This window comes from Salvelinus fontinalis, chromosome 24, assembly GCF_029448725.1.
Source record: "Salvelinus fontinalis isolate EN_2023a chromosome 24, ASM2944872v1, whole genome shotgun sequence".
NCBI lineage: Eukaryota > Metazoa > Chordata > Actinopteri > Salmoniformes > Salmonidae > Salvelinus > Salvelinus fontinalis.
The window spans coordinates 9,811,514-9,838,188 of NC_074688.1; the positions used below are offsets into that span (position 1 = coordinate 9,811,514).

At 43.8% G+C, this 26,675-nt stretch overlaps 1 protein-coding gene across 1 annotated transcript; it reads left to right on the top strand.

Annotated features, from left to right (window-relative positions):
- Positions 1-5,557: 5,557 nt before the first annotated feature.
- Positions 5,558-25,248, top strand: LOC129821891 (START domain-containing protein 10-like). The gene is made up of 6 exons (XM_055879614.1): positions 5,558-6,569; positions 19,350-19,497; positions 19,586-19,689; positions 21,395-21,512; positions 22,226-22,278; positions 24,809-25,248. The coding sequence occupies exons 1-6, from the start codon at positions 6,405-6,407 to the stop codon at positions 25,019-25,021; spliced, it is 801 nt and encodes a 266-aa protein (XP_055735589.1). The 5' UTR covers positions 5,558-6,404; the 3' UTR covers positions 25,022-25,248.
- Positions 25,249-26,675: the final 1,427 nt, after the last annotated feature.

A 26,675-nucleotide genomic window follows, 5' to 3' on the forward strand; every position in this document is an offset into this window, starting at 1 on the left:
AAAAAAACAACAGCAGCATGGATGTCAATGGAACATGAACTGCATCATGGGAATAGTAGTTTTTTCCTACAGAAACTAACTGGCTCCGCTTCCTGGTATCACAGAAGGCTACTCCAGCACATCTTATGAAGGTTTACTTAGGATTTATTCATAGTCTTAAAATGTTCCACATACAAGTTCATCTAAATCAACTTCCACATGAAAAAAATTGATGTTTATTCTACTTTATAGCAAACAAAACAACTTTCTCCTTGGCTATGATTCACCACCAGATGGCGTCCAGATTCTGTGGCATTGAGGAGGCTGGATAACGTAACAAACAGGAGTTGTGTTGCAGCAGTCAGCAGTCACTACACACCACTCACTAGGCCTAATACATGCACCGTCCAATAGTCTACAGAGGCTGGTTCTGGTCACCAGTTCGACACAATGTGGGAGCTTAGGAAATGTACCATGTACATTCAATAGGAAAACAACAGGTTTGCTATTCTGTACTGTAGGCAAGGAGGAAAAGAGACATCTATAACCTAGAGTCAACATTTTGATCACATTTGATCATATATCACATTCAAATGTAACTTTACAGGCCGGCCTTTCATATTGGCTACATATCACAAGACCCTGTAAAATATATTTTCTTTGCTTTTGGTATTTTGCAGAATAGCTACTCTATAAACCTACTTGACCACATGACCACACTTTACAGTAAAAAAAAGAAAGTATTGCTGTGAAACCAAAATTCCAAAGAAGTTACTGTTTGCAGTAACAACATACAATTTTAATGTAAGGGCGGCCCTATAGCCTAATCCTTAAAGGAGAAATCATAAGCAGAATGTAACGTTCATTTGCTGGTCCCTTGAGAAAGTATTGACAAAGACTATGGGGCTGTTCTGGCCAATGTTTGAAAAAGAAGAATAATTTTAACATATATAGTTTGCTCTGTGTGCTTGCGTCCGGATAAATACCTGAGTGAGTCACTACCAGGTGTGGATGAGAGAACATGGCATTTCCAAGAGAGGGAAAGGGTTTTCCTTTTCAGAGTTTAAAAAGTTTTGAGATTTTCTCCACCTGAGCAGACAAAGCACCGGTGGCATTCATCCAAACCCAGAGCCCCTACAGCATTCATCCAAACCCAGAGCCCCCACAGCATTCATCCAAACCCAGAGCCCCCACAGCATTCATCCAAACCCAGAGCCCCCACAGCATTCATCCAAACCCAGAGCCCCCACAGCATTCATCCAAACCCAGAGCCCCCACAGCATTCATCCAAACCCAGAGCCCCCACAGCATTCATCCAAACCCAGAGCCCCCACAGCATTCATCCAAACCCAGAGCCCCCACAGCATTCATCCAAACCCAGAGCCCCCACAGCATTCATCCAAACCCAGAGACCCCACAGCATTCATCCAAACCCAGAGCCCCCACAGCATTCATCCAAACCCAGAGCCCCCACAGCATTCATCCAAACCCAGAGCCCCCACAGCATTCATCCAAACCCAGAGCCCCCACAGCATTCATCCAAACCCAGAGCCCCTACAGCATTCATCCAAACCCAGAGCCCCCACAGCAATAGCTCAAAGCCAAGAGGAAACGTGTCACTATTACTTTATTGCGTCTCCACATTGAACTATGTTTTGTTCCCAGACTAATAAATATACAGTCATTAAAACTGTAGCCTACCCAGGCCTGATATATCAGATACCAGAATAAGGGACTTCTTCAGGCATACAGAGTTAGAGACAGGTGGGGTATCATCCAGATATATTTTATATTTATTTCTTGTCGGGGATTGACATTAAAGTCTTAAAGGCACTTGCCCATCCGGCAAGTCAGGACTATTTTTGGGTTGCCCGAAGAGTATGATCACTTGCCTGCAAATCTAAATGAGCTGTTTACATGCAGAAGTGTCACATATTGCCTGCCTTTCACCTACACTTTTAGAATAAAAGGTGCCATCCTTTTGGTATTTTTTTAGGATCCCTATTAGCTGTTGCTACTCTTCATGGGGTTCACACAAAACATGACATAATACAGAACATTAATAGACAAGAACAATTCAAGGACAGAACTACAAAAATATATATTTTTTTTAAAAGGCACATGTAGCCTACATATCAATACATCCACACAAACTATCTAGGTCCAATAGAGGTGTTGTGCCGTGAGGTGTTGCTTGATCTGTTTTTTGAAACCAGGTTCACTTGAGCAATATGAGATGGAATGGAGTTTCATGCAATTGTCACGATCGGTATGAGAGACGAACCAAGGCGCAGCGTGATTAAAGTTCCACATCTTTTAATAAAGTGAAACTTCAAAACAATAAACAAACAACGAAACGTGACATCAGTGGTGCTACATGCACATACACAAACAAATATCCCACAAAGCAGGTGGGAGAAAGGGCTTCCTAAATATGATCCCCAATTAGAGGCAACGATTACCAGCTGCCTCTAATTGGGAACCATACAACCCAGCCACATAGAAAATCAATGACTAGAACACCCCCCTAGTCACGCTCTGACCTAAACTCCATAGAGAACCGAGGGCTCTCTATGGTCAGGGCGTGACAGCAATAATGGCTCTATATAATACTGTACACTTTCTTGAATTTGTTCTGGATTTGGGGACTGTATAAAGACCCCTGGTGGGATGTCTGGTGGGGTAAGTGTGTGTGTCAGAACTGTGTGTAAGTTGACTATGCAAACAATTTGGTATTTTCAACAAATTAATGTTTCTTATAAAAAGAAGAAGTGATGCAGTCAGTCTCTCCTCAACTCTTAGCCAAGAGAGACTTGCATACATAGTATTTATATCAGCCCTCTGATTACAATGAAGAGCAGGACGTGTCGCTCTGTTCTGGACCAGCTGCATCTTAACTAGGTCCTTCCTAAATCAAATCAAATATTACTGGTCACATACACATATTTACCTGATGTTATTGCAGGTGTAGCGAAATGCTTGTAAATGCTCGAATTCCTTGCAACACTCAACCACGTGAATGGACAATAATCAAGATAAGACTAAACTAGAGCCTGCAGGACTTGCTTTTTGGAGTGTTGTGTCAAGAAAGCAGAGCATATCTTTATTACGGACAGACCTCTCCCCATCTTTACAACCATTGAATCTATATGTTTTGACCATGACAGTTTACAATTTAATTAAGGTACCGCCAAGTAATTTAGTCTCCTCAACTTGTTCCACAGCCACACCATTCATTACCAGATTCAGCTGAGGTCTAGAACTTAGGAAATGACAAATACAATGCTCTTAGTTTTAGAGATGTTCAGGACCAGTTTATTACTCCACCCATTCCAAAACAGATTGCAACTCCACCCATTCCAAAAGAGACTGCAACTCCACCCATTCCAAAACAGACTTCAACTCTTTGTTAAGGGTTTCAGTGACTTCATTAGCTGTTGTTGCTGATGCGTATATGGTTGAATCATCAGCATACATGGATACACATGCTTTGTTTAATGCCAGTGGCCGGTCAATGGTAAAAATAGAAAAGAGTAGAGGGCCTAGAAAGCTGCCCTGCGGTACACCACACTTTACATGTTTGACATTAGAGAAGCTTCCATTAAAGAAAACCCTTTGAGTTCTATTAGATAGATAGCTCTGAATCCACGATATGGCAGAGGTTGAAAAGCCATAACACACGTTTTTTCAACAACAGGTTATGGTCAAAAATAATCTAACAGTACAGCTCCCGCAATCTTCTTATTATCAATTTCTTTCAACCAATCATCAGTCATTTGTGCCAGTGCAGTACATGTTGAGTGCCCTTCTCTATGAGCATGCTGAAAGTCTGTTGTTAATTTGTTTACAGAGAAATAGCATTGTATTTGATCAAACACTATTTTTTCCCCCAACAGTTTGCTAATGAACAGTATAACTTTACGTCCGTCCCCTCGCCCCAACCCAGGCGTGAACCAGGGACCCTCTGCACACATCAACAGTCACCCACGAAGCATCGTTACCCATCGCTCCACGAAAGCCGCGGCTCCACAAAAGCCGCGGCTCAAGGGGAACCACTACTTCAAGGTCTCAAAGCAAGTGACGTCACCGATTGAAACGCTATTAGCGCTCACCACCGCTAACTAGCTAGCCATTTCACATCGGTTACACTCACCCCCCTTTCGACCTCCTCCTTTTCCGCAGCAACCAGTGATCCGGGTCAACAGCATCAATGTAACAGTATAACTTTACGTCCGTCCCCTCGCGCGAACCAGTGACCCTCTGCACACATCAACAAAAGTCACCCACGAAGCATTGTTACCCATCGCTCCACAAAACCTGCGGCCCTTGCAGAGCAAGGGGAACCACTACTTCAAGGTCTCAAAGCGAGTGACGTCACCGATTGAAACGCTATTAGCGCGCACCACCGCTAACTAGCTAGCCATTTCACATCGGTTACACTAAGAGCTGGCAGCAAGCTTAATGGTCTGCTGTTAGAACCAGTAAAGGCCCCTTTACCATTCTTGGGTAGCGGAATTACTTTGGCTTCCCTCCAGGCCTGAGGACAAAGACTTTCCAGCTACCATCCTCAGTAGCTTTCCATCTAAGTTGTTAATGCCAGGATGTTTGTCATTATTGATCGAAAACAATAATTTTTCCACCTCTCCCACACTAACTTTACAAAAATCTAAACTTGCGATGCTTTTCTTTCATTATTAGTTTTTTTATGCATGGATACAATGTTCATGAATAAAAAACAAATTCTGAAAGAAAAGCATCGCAAGTTTAGATTTTTGTAACTGTTGCCAATGAAGTAATCATTCAAATAAATGGTAACATCAAATGGTTTTGTGATGAATAAGCCATCTGATTCTATGAAATATGTAGTTGAATTTGTCTTTCTGCCCATAATTTCACTTAAAGTACTTTCCCCATCATTCTTTATATCATTGATCTTGGCATCATAATACAATTTCTTCTTCTTTTTGTTGAGTTTGGTCACATGATTTCTCAATTTGCAGTAAGTCAGCCAGTCAGATGTGCAGCCAGATTTATTAGCCACTCCTTTTGCCCCATCTCTTTCAACCATACAGTTTTTTCAATTCCTCATCAATCCATGGAGCCTTAACAGTGAGGTTTTTAACAGGTGCATGTTTATTAATAATTGGAATAAGCAATTTCATAAAGTCATCAACAAATATTTTTAACATCATCCACATCAGAGTCACAGCAAAATATTTTGTATGAACTCTTACACACTATTTTAGGCCCGGCTTTTGGAACTTTGGATTTCCTGGATATAGCCACTATATTGTGATCACTGCATCCAATGGGTACAGATACAGCTTTAGAACAAAGTTCTACAGTATTAGTACAAATCTGATCGACACATGTGGATGATCTTGTTCCTGTGGTGTTTGTAAACACCAGGTTTACAGATGCAAAGTGCATCTCAAAGTGCACGCATTTAGCTTTTGAAATTCATTTTTAGCCAGGGGAGAATGCCCCCAGACCACCTACTGGCTTTGGGCTAAGCCTCCAATTGTCTTCAAATCCTAGAAACGTCACTTCCTAAAGGCATTTTCCCAAAGCCATCTCCCGCAGTAATGGTTCTGTTGTTGAAATAGACAGACAAATAGTGAGGAAATAAACAACAACAGAGAAAAGGATGGAGGAAGGGAGGAGAGCACACGCCAGTTTATAGGACCAGGCGCGCAGCTGATTTCTGGTCCCTGATAGAAGGATGTGTGTGCACGTAGCCGAGTGGGCGGTTTCACTTCGATTGTCAATCTTTTATCGCTTCTCTGTGTGTCACCAACGCTTTCCTCTCTTCTCCACACTGCACCATCAACCTCTAACGACGTCGAGGGACCATAGGGGGGCACACAGCGACGCAGGGGAACTGAAATGTAAACGGGCAACGACTGATCATAGCCCTTGGACTTGTCAGCCTTTCATTTCCAGCCGAGTCGCCGTCAGACAGCAGAAACATATGGCTCCCTGAAATAGCTGCTGCGGACCATATTGAACTGCAATTGATTCACGCCAGAGGGTCAATAGTGTTATACGATAAAAGCCGGAAAGCTTCCACTCGTGACTATAGTTTCTATGAAATATATGTTATTTTTATACCGGTGTTTTTGTGCTTTCGTTTTTGTACGCTTTCGGTGATTGCGCGCAGCTCCCCTTTCTAACACCCATCATAACAAGACTCGGTTTAGCGGGTTGCTTGCTCGGCGATATATTAAATTAGATGAATAATTCACTCCGAGGATAGAGGAGTGCGCCGTTTATTCCAGTCACTCTTCACCGGCGCCCGTTCGTCCCAGTTTTCCTCGGGATTGGGTCTCTTCGCCACCGGGAGTTCCCCTACCTCGGCTCGGTCTCGTCGTTGTTCTTCCCGGTGACCTACAGAAGAGCGAGCTCGCGCTCTTCGCTGACAGATCATGTCAGCTGAATCGGTGTTGATCCCGGACGACCGGGCATTCAGCAACTTCAAGGAGGAGTGCGGGAGCGAGGAGGGCTGGAGTCTGACCTACAACAAGACTGGCATGACCGTGTGGACCCAGACTATTGGAGGAGACGAGGAGAAGTCACTCCACAAGATCAAGGTGAGAACAGGGCAGGCCGGTAAACAGCTGAATAGAATGTGTGTAAAGCAGAGGGCACCATACGGGCTACCTCGTTCACACAGTCCCATAGTAGGAAGCATACAATTACCTACATTCAAACCCTTACGTAATATTACTCAAAGGAGGGCAAGGAAGTGTTATTTACAGGAAGAAAGGACAGAATTAGACCAGGGCCTGGGTCAGGTGTGTGTATCCGGGTCTGTGGCAGGATAGCCGGCAAACAGGTGTTCACCGAGTTGTTTGATGAAGGGAGGAGGGGAAGAGAGAAACAGAAGGTCAAACAGGATGTGTGTGGACCGTATACGTGTTTAATCATCTCTGACATCACACTGTAGGAGCAGGCTGCTGTGAACTCAAACAGGATGTGTGTGGACTGTATACGTGTTTAATCATCTCTGACATCACACTGTAGGAGCAGGCTACTGTGAACTCAAACTGTGTGTGTGTGTGTGTGTGTGTGTGTGTGTGTGTGTGTGTGTGTGTGTGTGTGTGTGTGTGTGATGTAAGAAGCTGCAGGTAGTCTGTTCTGCTACCTGTGAGGGTGGGCTACTGAATGGCAGGCACCTTAACTGACACACACATTTTTGACAGATATGACGGTCAGAGAAGGGATCCTATGATGGGTCTGGTAGGTAGGCAGTAAACCTGTTATATTAGCTGTCATCTATCTGTCCCTGAAGTGTCCGTTGGCCTGATTTGCGTAATGCCACGGAGTGTTTAATGTGTGCTTAAGGAGAGGTCTCTCTCTGCACTCATGCCTGCAGGGGATTGTGTGTGTGTGTGTGTGTGTGTGTGTGTGTGTGTGTGTGTGTGTGTGTGTGTGTGTGTGTGTGTGTGTGTGTGTGTGTGTGTGTGTGTGTGTGTGTGTGTGTGTGTGTTGCTCAGTTTGTATGCAGAGTTTATCTCTCTGTGAATTCATACAGGACAGATGGACCTTCTCATAATAGCTCCACAAACACACACACAGAGAGGGAGGACAGCAGTCTGCTTACCACTCATAGCAGGATACACACACAGAGAGGGAGGACAGCAGTCTGCTTACCACTCATAGCAGGATACACACACAGAGAGGAAGGACAGCAGTCTGCTTACCACTCATAGCAGGATACACACACACACAGAGAGGGAGGACAGCAGTCTGCTTACCACTCATAGCAGGATACACACACACACAGAGAGGGAGGACAGCAGTCTGCTTACCACTCATAGCAGGATACACACACACACAGAGAGGGAGGACAGCAGTCTGCTTACCACTCATAGCAGGATACACACACAGAGAGGGAGGACAGCAGTCTGCTTACCACTCATAGCAGGATACACACACAGAGAGGGAGGACAGCAGTCTGCTTACCACTCATAGCAGGATACACACACACACAGAGAGGGAGGACAGCAGTCTGCTTACCACTCATAGCAGGATACACACACAGAGAGGAAGGACAGCAGTCTGCTTACCACTCATAGCAGGATACACACACACACAGAGAGGGAGGACAGCAGTCTGCTTACCACTCATAGCAGGATACACACACAGAGAGGGAGGACAGCAGTCTGCTTACCACTCATAGCAGGATACACACACACACAGAGAGGGAGGACAGCAGTCTGCTTACCACTCATAGCAGGATACACACACAGAGAGGAAGGACAGCAGTCTGCTTACCACTCATAGCAGGATACACACACAGAGAGGGAGGACAGCAGTCTGCTTACCACTCATAGCAGGATACACACACACACAGAGAGGGAGGACAGCAGTCTGCTTACCACTCATAGCAGGATACACACACAGAGAGGGAGGACAGCAGTCTGCTTACCACTCATAGCAGGATACACACACAGAGAGGGAGGACAGCAGTCTGCTTACCACTCATAGCAGGATACCACACAGAGAGGAAGTGTCCCTCTCTAAACTCGTATGTAAATGTATGTGTTGTGTCTCTAAACTCGTATGTAAATGTATGTGTTGTGTCTCTAAACTCGTATGTAAATGTATGTGTTGTCTCTCTAAACTCTTATGTAAATGTATGTGTTGTGTCTCTAAACTCGTATGTGTTGTCTCTCTAAACTCATATGTAAATGTATGTGTTGTCTCTCTAAACTCTTATGTAAATGTATGTGTTGTGTCTCTAAACTCGTATGTGTTGTCTCTCTAAACTCATATGTAAATGTATGTGTTGTCTCTCTAAACTCGTATGTAAATGCATGTGTTGTGTCTCTCTAAACTCATATGTAAATGCATGTGTTGTCTCTCTAAACTCATATGTAAATGCATGTGTTGTGTCTCTCTAAACTCGTATGTAAATGCATGTGTTGTGTGTCTCAATTAGAGGTCGACCGATTATGATTTTTCAACACCGATACCGATTATTGGAGGACCAAAAAAAGCCGATACCGATTAATCGGCCGATTTTTATTTATTTATTTGTAATAATGACAATTACAACAATACTGAATGAACACTTATTTTTACTTAATATAATAGATCAATAAAATCAATTAAGCCTCAAATAAATAATGAAACATGTTCAATTTGGTGTAAATAATGCAAAAACAAAGTGTTGGAGAAGAAAGTAAAAGTGCAATATATGCCATGTAAGAAAGTTAACGTTTAAGTTCCTTGCTCAGAACATGAGAACATATGAAAGCTGGTGGTTCCTTTTAACATGAGTCTTCAATATTCCCAGGTAAGAAGTTTTAGGTTGTAGTTATTATAGGAATTATAGGACTATTTCTCTCTATACGATTTGTATTTCATATACCTTTGACTATTGGATGTTCTTATAGGCACTTTAGTATTGCCAGTGTAACAGTATAGCTTCCATCCCTCTCCTCGCCGCTACCTGGGCTCGAACCAGGAACACATCGACAACAGCCACCCTCGAAGCAGCGTTACCCATGCAGAGCAAGGGGAACAACTACTCCAAGTCTCAGAGCGAGTGACGTTTGAAACGCTGTTACCACGCACCCCGCTAACTAGCTAGCCATTTCACATCGGTTACACCAGCCTAATCTCGGGAGTTGATAGGCTTGAATTCATAAACAGCAGAGCTGCTGGCAAAACGCATGAAAGTGCTGTTTGAATGAATGCTTACGAGCCTGCTGGTGCCTACCATCGCTCAGTCAGACTGCTCTATCAAATCATAGACTTAATTATAACATAATAACACACAGAAATACGAGCCTTAGGTCATTAATAAGGTCGAATCCGGAAACTATCATCTCGAAAACAAAACATATATTCTTTCAGTGAAATACGGAACCGTTCCGTATTTTATCTAACGGGTGGCATCCATCAGTCTAAATATTCCTGTTACATTGCACAACCTTCAATGTTATGTCATAATTACGTAAAATTCTGGAAAATTAGTTTGCAATGAGCCAGGCGGCCCAAACTGTTGCCTATACCCTGACTCTGCGTGCAATGAACGCAAGAGAAGTGACACAATTTCACCTGGATAATATTGCCTGCTAACCTGGATTTCTTTTAGCTAAATATGCAAGTTTAAAAATATATACTTCTGTGTATTGACTTTAAGAAAGGCATTGATGTTTATGGTTAGGTACACGTTGGATCAACGACAGTCCTTTTTCGCGAATGCGCACCGCATCAATTATATGCAACGCATATAATGCGAAATTACCGATTTCTGATTGTTATGAAAACTTGAAATCGGTCCTAATTAATCGGCCGACCTCTAGTCTCAATATGGTTGTGTGTGTCCGTGCCCAGTAGGGAGGGAGGGAGAGGGAGAAGGGGAGAGATAGTGAGGGAGAGAGAAGAAGAATTATCATCAATATCTCTATTAAACTCACATCATCATTATACTGACACACAAAGGCAGGCTGCTCTATGCTTCTGCATGTACAGTGCATTCGGTAAGTTTTCAGACCCCTTGACTTTGTTTTTCCACTAACCAATCTGCACACAATACCCCATAATAACAAAACAAAAACATGTAAAAAAATGTTTTTGCAAAGGTATATAAAAAAAATGCAAATGTCACATTTACATACAGTAAGTATTCAGACTCAGTACTTTGTTGAAGCACCTTTGGCAGTGATTACAGCCTCGAGTCTTCTTGGGTATGACGCTACAAGCTTGGCACACCTGTATTTGGCGAGTTTCTCCATTCTTCTCTGCAGATCCTCTCAAGCTCTGTCAGGTTGGATGGGGAGTGTTGCTGCACAGCTATTTTCAGGTCTCTCCAGAGATGTTCAATCGGGTTCAAGTCCGGGCTCTGACTGGGTCACTCAAGGACATTCAGAGACTTGTCCCGAAGCCACTCTTGCATTGTCTTGGCTGTGTGCTTAGGTTTGTTGTCCTGTTGGAAGGTGAACCTTCACCCCAGTCTGAGGTCCTGAGCGCTCTGGAGCAGGTTTTCATCAAGGATCTCTCTCTACTTTGCTCCGTTAATCTTTCCCTAAATCCTGACTAGTCTTTCAGTCCCTGCCGCTGAAAAACATCCCCGCAGCATGATGCTGCCACCACCATGCTTCACCGTATGGATGGTGCCAGGTTTTCTCCAGACGTGACGCTTGGCATTCAGACAAAAATAGTTCAATCTTGGTTTCATCAGAGCAGAGACTCTTGTTTCTCATGGTCTGCGAGTCCTCTAGGTGCCTTTTGGCAAACTCCAAGTGGGCTTTCATGTGCTTTTTACTGAGGAGTGGAGCTCTGTCAGTGACCATTGGGTTCTTGGTCACCTCCCTGACCAAGGCCCTTCTCCCCCAATTACTCAGTTTAGCCGGACGGCCAGCTCTAGGAAGAGTCTTATTGGTTCCAAACTTATTCCGTTTAAGAATGATGGAGGCCACTGTGTTCTTGGACCTTCAATGCTGCAGGCATTTTTTGGTACCCTTCCCCAGATCTGTGTGTCTACATAATCCTGTCTCAGAGCTCTACTGACAATTCCTTCCACCTCATGGCTTGGTTTCTGCTCTGACATGCACTGTCAACTGTGGGACCTTATTTTAATAAAGGTGTGTGCTTTTCCAATTCATGGTCAATTAATAAGGTACTTCTGTTTTTTATTTTAAATAAATTAGTAAAACTTCTTAACCTGTTTTCACTTTGTCGTTATGGGGTTTTGTGTGTAGATTGATGAGGAAATGTTTTTCTATTTAATCCATTTTAGAATAAGGCTGTAACGTAACAAAATGTGGTAAAAGTAATTGGTTCTGAATAGTTTCTGAAATGCACTGTATGTGGCTGGTTTAACAAGCTGTCAGACTGTAGGGTACTGTATGGACTGGTTTAACAAGCTGTCAGACTGACGGGTACTGTATGGACTGGTTTAACAAGCTGTCAGACTGACGGGTACTGTATGTGACTGGTTTAACAAGCTGTCAGACTGTAGGGTACTGTTGGACTGGTTTAACAAGCTGTCAGACTGTAGGGTACTGTTTGGACTGGTTTAACAAGCTGTCAGACTGACGGGTACTGTTTGGACTGGTTTAACAAGCTGTCAGACTGTAGGGTACTGTATGTGACTGGTTTAACAAGCTGTCAGACTGTAGGGTACTGTTTGGACTGGTGTAACAAGCTGTCAGACTGTAGGGTACTGTATGGACTGGTTTAACAAGCTGTCAGACTGTAGGGTACTGTTTGGACTGGTTTAACAAGCTGTCAGACTGTAGGGTACTGTTTGGACTGGTTTAACAAGCTGTCAGACTGACGGGTACTGTTTGGACTGGTTTAACAAGCTGTCAGACTGACGGGTACTGTATGGACTGGTTTAACAAGCTGTCAGACTGACAGGTACTGTTTGGACTGGTTTAACAAGCTGTCAGACTGACAGGTACTGTTTGGACTGGTTTAACAAGCTGTCAGACTGACGGGTACTGTTTGGGCTGGTTTAACAAGCTGTCAGACTGTAGGGTACTGTTTGGACTTTCTCCAGCCCACACACACCCTGAGGACTAAGGGGAAACCCTGCTCACTGATGGTATACAGATACAGATACAAACGAGATCCATCTCGTTTTTGCTCTCTCCTGCCCTCATCAGTATAGGATTGTACTGAATTAGTTTAATAGAATTACATTGAAAGTCTTCCCTCTCCCCCTCTCGTGTTTCAGTCTGCCCTGCGGACACAATCGCTTCATTATTCTCTCAATTCCATTGTGACTTTTAAGTCCTTAGTCCAACACACACACACACACACACACACACACACACACACACACACACACACACACACACACACACACACACACACACACACACACACACATACACACACACATACACACACACATACACACACACATACACACACAGAGAGAGAGAGAGAGAGAGAGAGAGTTGGGTTACTGAATCACTAGTGAAACTGCAGTAGGAACTGATAACAGGCCCTCATGACCATAGATAGTAAGCTGTATAGACTACTATTGTACGTGGTGAGGTACTCTGAGTCTCTGGGAAAGATAGTTTGAAGTATTGATCCATAGTTAGAGTGTAGATTTGGCTGTTGAAAGATGGGGTTGATCATATAGTGTTCAGGGTTATCCCCATGTGGCTGTGATTGAAAGTAGTGCACTCTATGGGTTTCTCGTAGAGGTCGACCGATTATGATTTTTCAACGCCGATACCGATCATTGGAGGACCAAAAAAAAAGCCGATGTCGTTTATTTATTTATTTATATATATATATATATTTGTAATAATGACAATTACAACAATACTAAATAAACACTTTTATTTTAACTTAATATAATACATAAATAAAAATCAATTTAGTCTCATATAAATAATGAAACATGCACTGTATGTGGCTGGTTTAACAAGCTGTCAGACTGTAGGGTACTGTTGGACTGGTGTAACAAGCTGTCAGACTGACGGGTACTGTTTGGACTGGTTTAACAAGCTGTCAGACTGACGGGTACTGTTTGGACTGGTTTAACAAGCTGTCAGACTGTAGGGTACTGTTTGGACTGGTGTAACAAGCTGTCAGACTGACGGGTACTGTTTGGACTGGTGTAACAAGCTGTCAGACTGTAGGGTACTGTTTGGACTGGTTTAACAAGCTGTCAGACTGTAGGGTACTGTTTGGACTGGTTTAACAAGCTGTCAGACTGTAGGGTACTGTTTGGACTTTCTCCAGCCCACACACACCCTGAGGACCGAGGGGAAAACCTGCTCACTGATGGTATACAGATACACACTCATCCCCTCTCATCCTTCTCTTCCACATGTGTCTACCCGTGTCCAGCAGAACACACTCATTATTTAAACTGAATGTTCCATTTGTTGGAGTGTGTGTTGGAGAATTAAGTAAAAGTGCAATATGTTCCATGTAAAAAAGCTAACGTTTAAGTTCCTTGCTCAGAACATGAGAACATATGAAAGCTGGTGGTTCCTTTTAACATGAGTCTTCAATATTCCCAGGTAAGAAGTTTTAGGTTGTAGTTATTATAGGACTATTTCTCTCTATACCATTTGTATTTCATATACCTTTGAACATTGGATGTTCTTATAGGCACTATAGTATTGCCAGCCTAATCTCGGGAGTTGATAGGCTTGAAGTCATAAACAGCGCTGTGCTTCAAGCATTGCAAAGAGCTGCTGGTAAACGCAAGAAAGTGCTGTTTGAATGAACGCTTACGAGCCTGCTGCTGCCTACCACCGCTCAGTCAGACTGCTATATCAAATATCAAATCATAGACTTAATATAATAAACACACAGAAATAAGAGCCTTAGGTCATTAATATGGTCAAATCCGGAAACTATCATTTCGAAAACAAAACGTTTATTCTTTCAGAGAAATACAGAACCGTTCTGTATTTTATCAAACGGGTGGCATCTATAAGTCTAAATATTGCTGTTACATTGCACAACCTTCAATGTTATGTCATGATTATGTAAAATTCTGGCAAATTAATTACGGTCTTTGTTAGGAAGAAATGGTCTTCACACAGTTCTCAACGAGCCAGGCGGCCCAAACTGCTGCATATACCCTGACTCTGATTGCACTGAACGCAAGAGAAGTGACAATTTCCCTAGCTAATATTGCCTGCTAACATGAATTTCTTTTAACTAAATATGCAGATTTAAAAATATATACTTGTGTATTGATTTTAAGAAAGGCATTGATGTTTATGGTTAGGTACACGTTGGATCAACGACAGTCCTTTTGTTCGTGAATGAGCTTTGGCGAAGTAGGCTGTGATTCTATGATAAATTAACAGGCCCCGCATTGATTGTATGCAACAGAGGACAAGCTAGTTAAACTAGTAATATCATCAACCATGTGTATTTAACTAGTGATTTATGTTAAGATCAGTTTTTTTTATAAGATAAGTTTAATGCTAGCTAGCAACTTAACTTGGCTCCTTGCTGCACTCGCGTAACAGGTGGTCAGCCTGCCACGCAGTCTCCTCGTGGAGTGCAATGTAATCGGCCATAATTACAGATTGTTATGAAAACTTGAAATCGGCCCTAATTAATCGCCCATGCTGATTTAATCGGTCGACCTCTAGTTTCTCCCCTCCCCCATCTTCTGTCTGTGTTGTTGTGGTGTGGAGTCTTCCCTTGGCTGAGGTAACCATGGAGATGGCGAACTCTGGTGTGTGTGTGGGCTCGTGCACGTTCTCATTTTTAAGAGCCTGACATTGGCATAATTCTGTGCCAACGGTTTTACTATTAAACTGTCACCCCCACACACAAACAAGCTCTCTACTCTCTCCCCTCTCTCTCCCCTCGCTTCTCTCTACTCTCTCCCCTCGCTTCTCTCTACGCTCTCCCCTCGCTTCTCTCTACTCTCTCCCCTCGCTTCTCTCTACTCTCTCCCCTCCCTTCTCTCTACTCTCTCCCCTCCCTTCTCTCTACTCTCTCCCCTCCCTTCTCTCTACTCTCTCCCCGCCCTTATCTCTACTCTCTCCCCTCCCTTCTCTCTACTCTCTCCCCTCCCTTCTCTCTACTCTCTCCCCTCCCTTCTCTCTACTCTCTCCCCTCTCTACTCTCTCCCCTCTCTACTCTCTCCCCTCTCTACTCTCTCCCCTCTCTACTCTCTCCCCTCTCTACGCTCTCCCCTCTCTACTCTCTCCCCTCTCTACTCTCTCCCCTCTCTACTCTCTCCCCTCTCTACTCTCTCCCCTCTCTACTCTCTCCCCTCTCTACTCTCTCCCCTCCCTTCTCTCTCCCCTCCCTTCTCTCTACTCTCTCTCCCCTCTCTCCCTTCTCTCTTCTTTCTCTACTCTCTCTCCCTCCTCTCTTCTCTCTCCCTCCCTTCCCTCCTCTCTCTGTCCCCTCTCCATTTTGATATCTGAAAATTCTTATGACCCCAACCATTTTGTAATTAACAGTCAATGTTTACTCTTTTAATTGAGGCTATGGCAGTCAATTGAAAAACATTCTAACAGTATTTCTGATTGTCTTCTCAACTCACCATCACATACTTTTAATATGGGGCTGTTGGAGTCAATTCCAAATTAGTCTGACATAATGTATCTTATCTCACCACCAATAATGAGATGGGTGTGGCTTGATGCATGTCGCGTCAAAGTCAGGGGGCGTGGTCCACAGTGCGCACCTCGTCTCTGCTGTCACATTCAAACTGGATCAATATTTGGTTTTAATGCAGACGAGCACTGAATCCAGCTTCACACAGATATGACCTGGTTAAGGGTTCCATGAGTTTTATGGTGCTTTCAAGACAAATACGAAAAATACGAGGTCAAATCATGACGTCAGTGATCTTCAGGTCAGAAACGGATCTCTAGAAAGAGGCTCAAAATCCCGAGTTGGAATTCCGAGTTGGATGACCGATCAAATTCTTTTTTTCCAGTCAGAACTCGTTTTCCCCCCAGAATTCCCAGTTGTCTTGAACGCACTGAAGTCGGAAGTCAGAGATTTCCAAGTTCCGAGTTGTTTTGAACGAGGCATTAATGCTGAGGGAGACTGCAGGTTATTCCCTATGAGTCAGGAACCAAAACTCCTCTGTAATGACCCGTGAATGCATTGTCTGCAGCATTCGATCACATGACAGCTCGATCAGCTGTTGGATTTCACTTACCAGCACATCAACTGAGCCAGGATCACAGTCAAATGGATTGGGAAGTAGGTCCCAAAGTGCTCTTCAAGCGTTGGAGGTGAGCAGTCATCACTGGTGTGGGACATTACTGATGCTGTTTCCTGTTAGAAACATGCACAGCTGAGGAAAGTGGGCGTGGTTCACTTTTGAAACTCTCCAATAAGCATTGTTTCCTCTGATTCCACGGATTCAGCCACTCTATTGAATGTTTTTGTATTTCCACAGATTTTTCAGTTTGTTCAGTTTGCCAAATATGTCTGTTCCATAGGCAAGGAGACACAGTTGCATTTCATTACACAGAAAGTCAAATCTGAATTTATTTTTTATTTTTTATACATCCATTGTGAATGACAGCATTTCCTCTCTCAATTAGAAAAATCTTTCCAACACTCCCCCTCGATAACAGTGTGAAATAGAACATTGTCATGCTCTGATCCCGTTTCTCCACATAGTTTTGAGATCAGGTGTGCGTGCAGTAGATGTGGTTTGATGTAGTTTACAATGGAAGTTACCTGCTGCAGTATATCTCAGAGTTCTGTGCTCAGCTCTTTTGCCTCCAGTTGCTCTCGGTGAATCATACAATGCATACATGTACATACAAAATACATATAGAGGGAGAGACATTCATAATTAGAGTGCAGAGGCCTGCCTGCCGTCTCGCCATAGATGGAGCCCCATCTGTGCAAAAGCCCGCCATACGTTTCCATATGGAATCTGTTTTTCATCAATATGGCCACGCAGCACACTGAACATCCTCTGTGCCGTTTCCTGCTCGGGAATCGTGAGACAGAACAATATGTCCTGGTGAACAGCATCCCCGACATGTAGAGGACAAAAGTCAATTCATGAGCATCTCGGCTCTCACAGCCTATGTATGTCCACTTGGAGAGCATTAGTTGAAGACTTTGAGTCGTTCAGTCTGTTTCTTCTTGATTGCTTGCAATGGCATACATTCTTCCTTTAACAGTGTTGTCTGACAAAGGTATTGGGGAAAGATACAACTGAATGGCTTCAACTGAAATGTGTCTTCCGCATTTAACCCAACCCCTCTGAATCAGAGAGGTGCGGAGGGCTGCGTTAATCCACGTCATCGGCACCCGGGGAACAGTGGGTTAACTGCCTTGCTCAGGGACAGAACGACAGATTTTTACCTTATCCGCTCGGGGATTCGATCCAGAAACCTTTCTGTTACTAGCCCAATGCTCTAACCACTAGGCTACCTGCCACCCCAGGTGTGAGTTTCTGTGCCTCTGCCTCCCCACACATTGTTTTCAACATATTGTGGCCGGTAATATCAAAGTCTCGTCAATAGTGTGTGGTTTCATAGGGCTTAGCGGGCTTAGCCATTCTCCGTGGGAATTATTCAAGTGCAACGGTCAAGTGCGGCCTTCTCCCATGATCTAAGGGCGCTCTCTAGTTGAATTTTAACTTTTAGATTTGAATAATTTTCTCTTCGATTTTTAAGGTTAACCACATTTACAAGGATTTTGAAATACAAATATTAATTATTAATTATAAGCAATTATTTTGGTGTGTATATACTGAACAAAAAAATAAATGCAACACGCAACAATTTCAATTTTTTTACTGTGTTACAGTTCATAAGGAAATCAGTCAATTTAAATAAATAAATTCCTTCTAATCTATGGATTTCACATTACTGGGCTGGGGCGCAGCCACGGGTAGGCATAGAATCACCCACTTGGGAGCCAGGCCCATCCATTGGGGAGCCAGGACAGCCAATCAGAATGAGGTTTTTCCCCACAAAAGGGCTTTATTACAGACAGAAATACTCTGTTCTGGTAGCTGGTCTCAGACGATCCTGCAGTTGAAGAAGCCGGATGTGGAGGTCCTGGGCTGCCGTGGTTACATGTGATCTGTGGTTGTGAGGCCGGTTGGACATACTGCCAAATTCTCTAAAATGATGTTGGAGGCAGCTTATGGTTCTGAAATGAACATTAAATTCTCTAGCAACAGTTCTGGTGGACATTCCTGCAGTCAGTATGCCAATTGCAAGCTCCCTCAACTAGAGACACCTGTGGCATTGTGTTGTGTGACAAAACTGCACATTTTAAGCTGGCCCTTTTTTGCCCCCAGCATAAGATGCACCTGTGTAATGATCATGCTGTTTAATCAGCTTCTTGATATTGCACACTTGTCACTAACAAGGAGGTAAACAAATATGTGCATAACATTTGAGAGAAAGAAGAGTTTTGTGCGTATGGAACATTTCTGGGATCTTTTATTTCAGCTCATGAAACATGGGACCAACACTTTACATATTGCTTTTATATTTTTATATATATATTTATTATAATTTTTTTCCAGGATTTTGGAAATTCTACCACGGCCCCATTTTGATAACACATGGGGTCGCAACCCCTAATTTGGGAACCGCTGCTCTACCCTCTCTTCTCTCTGCCCTTCCAAGCCACTTGATTAAGGAAGGCTCTAACACTGTCCTTCATGTAGCTGTGTGTTTGTCGTCTGTATAGTGTTAGTTATTTACAGTTTAGGTGCTGTAGGCTAGAGACACATCTGTATCCACTGGCCACATCTGTATCCACTGGCCCATCTCTTCATGTAAAAACACACACAGTAGTGGAAGGGATTTGGCATCAGGGTGGTGTCAGCTGTGTTTGTTGTTTGTGTATGCACAGTATTTATTTTAAAGTGTGTGTTTGGTCGACTAATGGTTGACGTGTGTGTGTCTCTTCTGCAGTGTCGGATGGCGTGTAAGGACGTGCCAGCTGAGACCATGTATGATGTTCTCCATGACATCGAGTACCGGAGGAAATGGGACGCAAACGTCATCGAAACCTTCGATATCGGAAAACTCACTGTTAACGCAGACGTGGGCTACTACTCCTGTACGACACATCCACGCACACACACACACCCACGTTCTTGGAGCTGTGTGTGTATATGTTAATGAGGCTCCTCTTCGTCTGTGTCTAGGGAAGTGTCCCAAGCCGCTGAGGAACCGTGACGTCATCACGCTGCGCTCCTGGCTGCCCATGGGCAGTGATTACATCATCATGAACTACTCTGTCAAACATGCCGTGAGTATAAACATGTACAGGGAGAGAATCCTGGTCCAGAACCCTGTACTATGCCCCCTGGTCCATGGCTCTCCAACCCTGTTCCTGGAGAACTACCCATCTATAGGTTCTCGCTCCAACCCCAGTTGCAACCAACCTGATTCAGCTTATCAAGCAGCTAATTATTAGACTCAGTTGCCCTAGACGATGTCTCCAGGAACCAGGTTGGAGTCTGGGATAGGCTCAGTGGATAACCGACTGGTTGTACAACGCTCTGCAGGTAGAAACAGAAGAGAGAGAACAGACCTGCAGAATGGTTTCCCTTGACCCCAGTGGGAAACAAATGCTACAGTAGGACTGTCCACTCTATTTAAATGACCATGCTGTAGATGGACATGTCTTGGGGTGTTTTTAGTTTGTGTGTGTGTGTGTGTGTGTGTGTGTGTGTGTGTGTGTGTACATAAGTACAGTTTGATAAAGGTGGGTCGTGTGTTTACAGTAAGTGAAGTATTTGCTCACTTTAGTAAGACTGGGTGTATTAGTTGACTTAATCCTCTGGCATTTCAATAAAGCTTTATCGGTCCGTGCCACTGCTAACGCTGGATAAAGCCTGTGTGTTGGATAGGGCAGTGGTAGCTCAGGGTTAGGTCCCTCAACACTCAGACAGTACAGTGGCTATGCCCTTCACGATTTGTCCTTGAGGATCTTTGAGAAGTGGAGAAGAACCTCGACTTTAGCTTATTGGAGGAGCCTTTGTAATACTGCTCTCCCTTCTCCTGTTCAATGAGACCTTTGGTTTGGAATCAGACCTCTCTCTTTTTATTTCTGTCTCTGAGTGATCAATGTTGAGTTGACCTCTCCTGTGACTACTGCTGCTCTAAGCTTCTGCTTTCCACACACAAACCTAGATCCAGACAAACCTAGATCCAGACAAACCTAGATCCAGACAAACCTAGATCCAGACAAACCTAGATCCAGGCAAACCTAGATCCAGGCAAACCTAGATCCAGGCAAACCTAGATCCAGGCAAACCTAGATCCAGGCAAACCTAGATCCAGGCAAACCTAGATCCAGGCAAACCTAGATCCAGGCAAACCTAGATCCAGACAAACCTAGATCCAGACAAACCTACATGCAGACAAACCTACATGCAGACAAACCTACATGCAGACAAACCTACATGCAGACAAACCTACATGCAGACAAACCTACATGCAGACAAACCTACATGCAGACAAACCTACATGCAGACAAACCTACATGCAGACAAACCTACATGCAGACAAACCTACATGCAGACAAACCTACATGCAGACAAACACAGCTACTTTGCTCACATTGAGTTTAGTGAGAGGAGTGTGTAAGAGTTGACTGTTATTGGGCACGGCAGGTCCAGCGTCAAAAACTGACAGAGATCCAGAGCGGAACTAGGATAGTAACAGTGAGTGAGAGTGAGAATCCATACTGTCACTTTACCCCTCCACAATATTACTTTGTGCAGTAAACTCCTGATAAGTGACTGTCATGTTTTGAATTTAAACTCTGTTTGAGTGCAGGGGAGTTCATCATTTTATTTAAATACATTTTGGTTGAATGTTCTGGCCGTGTACTGCACTCATGCAGAACAAACAAAAATAACTGGATTCAACTGTACAGCAGTTGAGACCATTTCCTCAGATGGACGGTTCTGTGCTAACTAGGGATGTTCCACTGTGTATTCCTGTAGAAATACCCCCCTAAGAAGGACATGGTACGAGCAGTGTCCATCCAGACTGGCTACCTGATCCAGAGCCATGGACCGAACCACTGCACTCTTACCTACCTGGCACATGTGGATCCAAAAGGTAATACACACACAAACACAAACACAAACACAAACACACACACAAACACACACACACACACACACACACACACACACACACACACACACACACACACACACACACACACACACACACACATACACACATACACATATCAGTGGAGGCTGCTGAGGGGAGGATGGCTCATAGTGATGGCTGGAATGGAGTCAATGGAAACGTCATGTTTGATACCATTCCGTTGATACCATTCCAGGATTTATTATGAGCTGTCTTCCCCTCAGCAGCCACCAGGTGGTTAATGTGCTTGGAGGGTTAATGAATGATTCATACTCAGGACCTTCTTTCTACAGCTATCGCCATAGTAACTATGGATCTGGAGGTCAGGGTCTGTCCCTCTCATTTCTCTCTCCTTCTCCTACTCTCTTTCCCTCCCTCCCTCCCTCCCTCCCTCCCTCCCTCCCTCCCTCCCTCCCTCCCTCTCTCTTTCTTTTTCCATCTCTCTTTCTCTCTCTTTTTCCATCTCTCTCGCTCTCTCTCTACATCTCTTTGTATTGCTTTTTCTCTGTTATTCCCTCTCTTTTAAGATCATAAAGCTCTTGATAATATCTCCATCTAATTCTCTCTAAATCACCTGTTCTGGTGTGAGTGTGTGTGTGACATCTGTAAACAGTGGGTGATTTGACCGCGGATTACACGACATGGTGTAACATCAATCTCTCTCTCCCTCCCAGGTTCACTACCCAAGTGGGTTGTTAACAAGTCTTCCCACTTTCTGGCTCCCAAAGTAAGTACATTCCAGACTGCTTTTGCCTACACTGCCCAGCATTACACTCCCCCTGTACACACTCCCATCACCACATTATAATGCTACACTGCCCAGCATTACACTCCCACTGTACACACTCCCATCACCACATTATAATGCTACACTGCCCAGCATTACACTCCCACTGTACACACTCCCATCACCACATTATAATGCTGGAGCGAGGGGAGAGATGGGGAGCTGGCATGCGTTACCCTCTCTCTCAGCAGAGTCTGGTTGTCTGGACCCAGTGCACACGGGAGAACACCTGTGTATAATGTATGATCCTTCCTACGCTTCCCTGGGCTAGAAACGTGTGTGTGCTGAAATAGGCCATGGGATCTCAAGGGAATGAGGAAAGATGGGGGAGAGCCCCAGTCTAAGGCACTGCATCTCAGTGCAGGCCCTGGTTCGATTCCAGGCTGTGTCACAACCGGCTGTGATAGGGATTCCCACCCGGGTTAGGGTTTGGCCAGGGTAGGCCGTCATTGTAAATATAATTTGTTCTTAACTGACTTGCCTTGTTAAATAAAATAAAAATATATAGATCTCAAACATAGGTTACTACATGGTACAGCAGACATCTCTCTCCATCACTAGGTTACTACATGGTACAGCAGACATCTCTCTCCATCACTAGGTTACTACATGGTACAGCAGACATCTCTCTCCATCACTAGGTTACTACATGGTACAACAGACATCTCTCTCCATCACTAGGTTACTACATGGTAGAGCAGACATCTCTCTCCATCACTAGGTTACTACATGGTACAGCAGACATCTCTCTCCGTCACTAGGTTACTACATGGTACAGCAGACATCTCTCTCCATCACTAGGTTACTACATGGTACAGCAGACATCTCTCTCCATCACTAGGTTACTACATGGTACAACAGACATCTCTCTCCATCACTAGGTTACTACATGGTACAGCAGACATCTCTCTCCGTCACTAGGTTACTACATGGTACAGCAGACATCTCTCTCCGTCACTAGGTTACTACATGGTACAGCAGACATCTCTCTCCATCACTAGGTTACTACATGGTACAGCAGACATCTCTCTCCATCACTAGGTTACTACATGGTACAGCAGACATCTCTCTCCATCACTAGGTTACTACATGGTACAACAGACATCTCTCTCCATCACTAGGTTACTACATGGTACAGCAGACATCTCTCTCCATCACTAGGTTACTACATGGTAGAGCAGACATCTCTCTCCATCACTAGGTTACTACATGGTACAGCAGACATCTCTCTCCGTCACTAGGTTACTACATGGTACAGCAGACATCTCTCTCCATCACTAGGTTACTACATGGTACAGCAGACATCTCTCTCCATCACTAGGTTACTACATGGTACAACAGACATCTCTCTCCATCACTAGGTTACTACATGGTACAGCAGACATCTCTCTCCGTCACTAGGTTACTACATGGTACAGCAGACATCTCTCTCCGTCACTAGGTTACTACATGGTACAGCAGACATCTCTCTCCATCACTAGGTTACTACATGGTACAGCAGACATCTCTCTCCATCACTAGGTTACTACATGGTACAGCAGACATCTCTCTCCATCACTAGGTTACTACATGGTACAGCAGACATCTCTCTCCATCACTAGGTTACTACATGGTACAGCAGACATCTCTCTCCGTCACTAGGTTACTACATGGTACAGCAGACATCTCTCTCCGTCACTAGGTTACTACATGGTACAGCAGACATCTCTCTCCATCACTAGGTTACTACATGGTACAGCAGACATCTCTCTCCATCACTAGGTTACTACATGGTACAACAGACATCTCTCTCCATCACTAGGTTACTACATGGTACAGCAGACATCTCTCTCCATCACTAGGTTACTACATGGTACAGCAGACATCTCTCTCCATCACTAGGTTACTACATGGTACAGCAGACATCTCTCTCCGTCACTAGGTTACTACATGGTACAGCAGACATCTCTCTCCATCACTAGGTTACTACATGGTACAGCAGACATCTCTCTCCATCACTAGGTTACTACATGGTACAGCAGACATCTCTCTCCATCACTAGGTTACTACATGGTACAGCAGACATCTCTCTCCATCACTAGGTTACTACATGGTACAGCAGACATCTCTCTCCATCACTAGGTTACTACATGGTACAGCAGACATCTCTCTCCGTGACTAGGTTACTACATGGTACAGCAGACATCTCTCTCCGTGACTAGGTTACTACATGGTACAGCAGACATCTCTCTCCATCACTAGGTTACTACATGGTACAGCAGACATCTCTCTCCGTGACTAGGTTACTACATGGTACAGCAGACATCTCTCTCCGTGACTAGGTTACTACATGGTACAGCAGACATCTCTCTCCATCACTAGGTTACTACATGGTACAGCAGATAACACAACTGCTCTCTGCTGCTTGTGTTCCTTTTTAACCCTGGCTAAATGCAGATCTCTCTCTGTGTGTGTGTGTGTGTGTGTGCAGGCGATGAAGAAGATCAGTAAGGCGTGTCTGAAGTACGGAGAGTGGAAGCAGAGACACAACCCAGGCTTTAAGCCCTGGCTCTACCCTGAGCAGACTACACTTCCCACAATCCCTGTGTCCGAGCTTAGCATCCAGCACGCAGACAGCCTGGAGAACATTGACGAGAGTACACTCAGCGAGATGCAAACGCGAGAGGAGAGAGACAGCGACTAACATCACACACATAACACACACTTTGTTTTCCCTCTCCAGTCAGTCTCTTTGTCCTGAATCACTGCCCCTATTGTCCATTATAACATGTGTCTCTGGATCACATTGGCTGTATTCTGTAAAGAATCCTGAACACACACACCGGTCCGCTCTCTGTTCCTCAACACTACAGATGTATGAATGTATGTAGAGTTCAATCTTAAATACAGATTCCTACAAAGGTTTTCATATTTCATTTGTGATCCGAGTCTTTCTTAAAGAGTGTGTGTGCGTGTGCTAAATGAGGTCTGACAAATGATTGACCTGATTTAACAGATTGTTCTGGTCTGAATCCATCACACACACACACACACACACACACACACTGTTTAATGCCGCTACTGCTGTGTGGCCTTATTCCGAACAGGGATCCCCACTCTGGGTTGGCATGGCAACTCCCCACTCAACTTAACACCAGGGAAAGACTGGGACGGTGGAGGGAGAGAGTGGAGATGGTGGGAGAGAGTGAAAATAAGGAGGAAGTGAGAGCTCAGATGTTGATTTTGACCTCTCCTTCATTGGCACGGGGGGGGGGGGGGGGGGGGGGGGGGGCACCAGAGCTGTAGTCTCTGAGAGGATTAATTGTAACCAAAACGGTCTCTCTCTCACACACACACACATCAATCCAGTCTTTGCAGATAGCCTGTAGGGCTATTGCTAAGGGAAGTGCTTGAGGAGGAGTTGGAGCCTGAAATGGTCGCAGGCCAAATCATTGCAGTACTCCCTCTGTTTTTAGGCCCTATTTCTCAAAACACAGACATGGTTTGGTAGTTTACAATGAATCACATACTTAAAGTAATTACGTTTGGTTACCATGGGATTTCTGGGAGAGGTGACTGAAGGGACATGATTGTTCTTTGAACTGTCACAGGGCTAAATCCTGCCCTATAGTAAGACACGAGTAGGCTGAGTGAAGCACCTACACACACTTCTCATTCATATACAGGAAACTCATATATGAAGTTCATCTCATTCATATACAGGAAACTCATATATGAAGTTCATCTCATTCATATACAGGAAACTCATATATGAAGTTCATCTCATTCATATACAGGAAACTCATATATGAAGTTCATCTCATTCATATACAGGAAACTCATATATGAAGTTCATCTCATTCATATACAGGAAACTCATATATGAAGTTCATCTCATTCATATACAGGAAACTCATATATGAAGTTCATCTCATTCATATACAGGAAACTCATATATGAAGTTCATCTCATTCATATACAGGAAACTCATATATGAAGTTCATCTCATTCATATACAGGAAACTCATATATGAAGTTCATCTCATTCATATACAGGAAACTCATATATGAAGTTCATCTCATTCATATACAGGAAACTCATATATGAAGTTCATCTCATTCATATACAGGAAACTCATATATGAAGTTCATCTCATTCATATACAGGAAACTCATATATGAAGTTCATCTCATTCATATACAGGAAACTCATATATGAAGTTCATCTCATTCATATACAGGAAACTCATATATGAAGTTCATCTCATTCATATACAGGAAACTCATACATAAACTCATACTCATAACTTGTTCAAGTGTACTGTAGCGCTGCTCACATAATCCATGTATCCACGCAG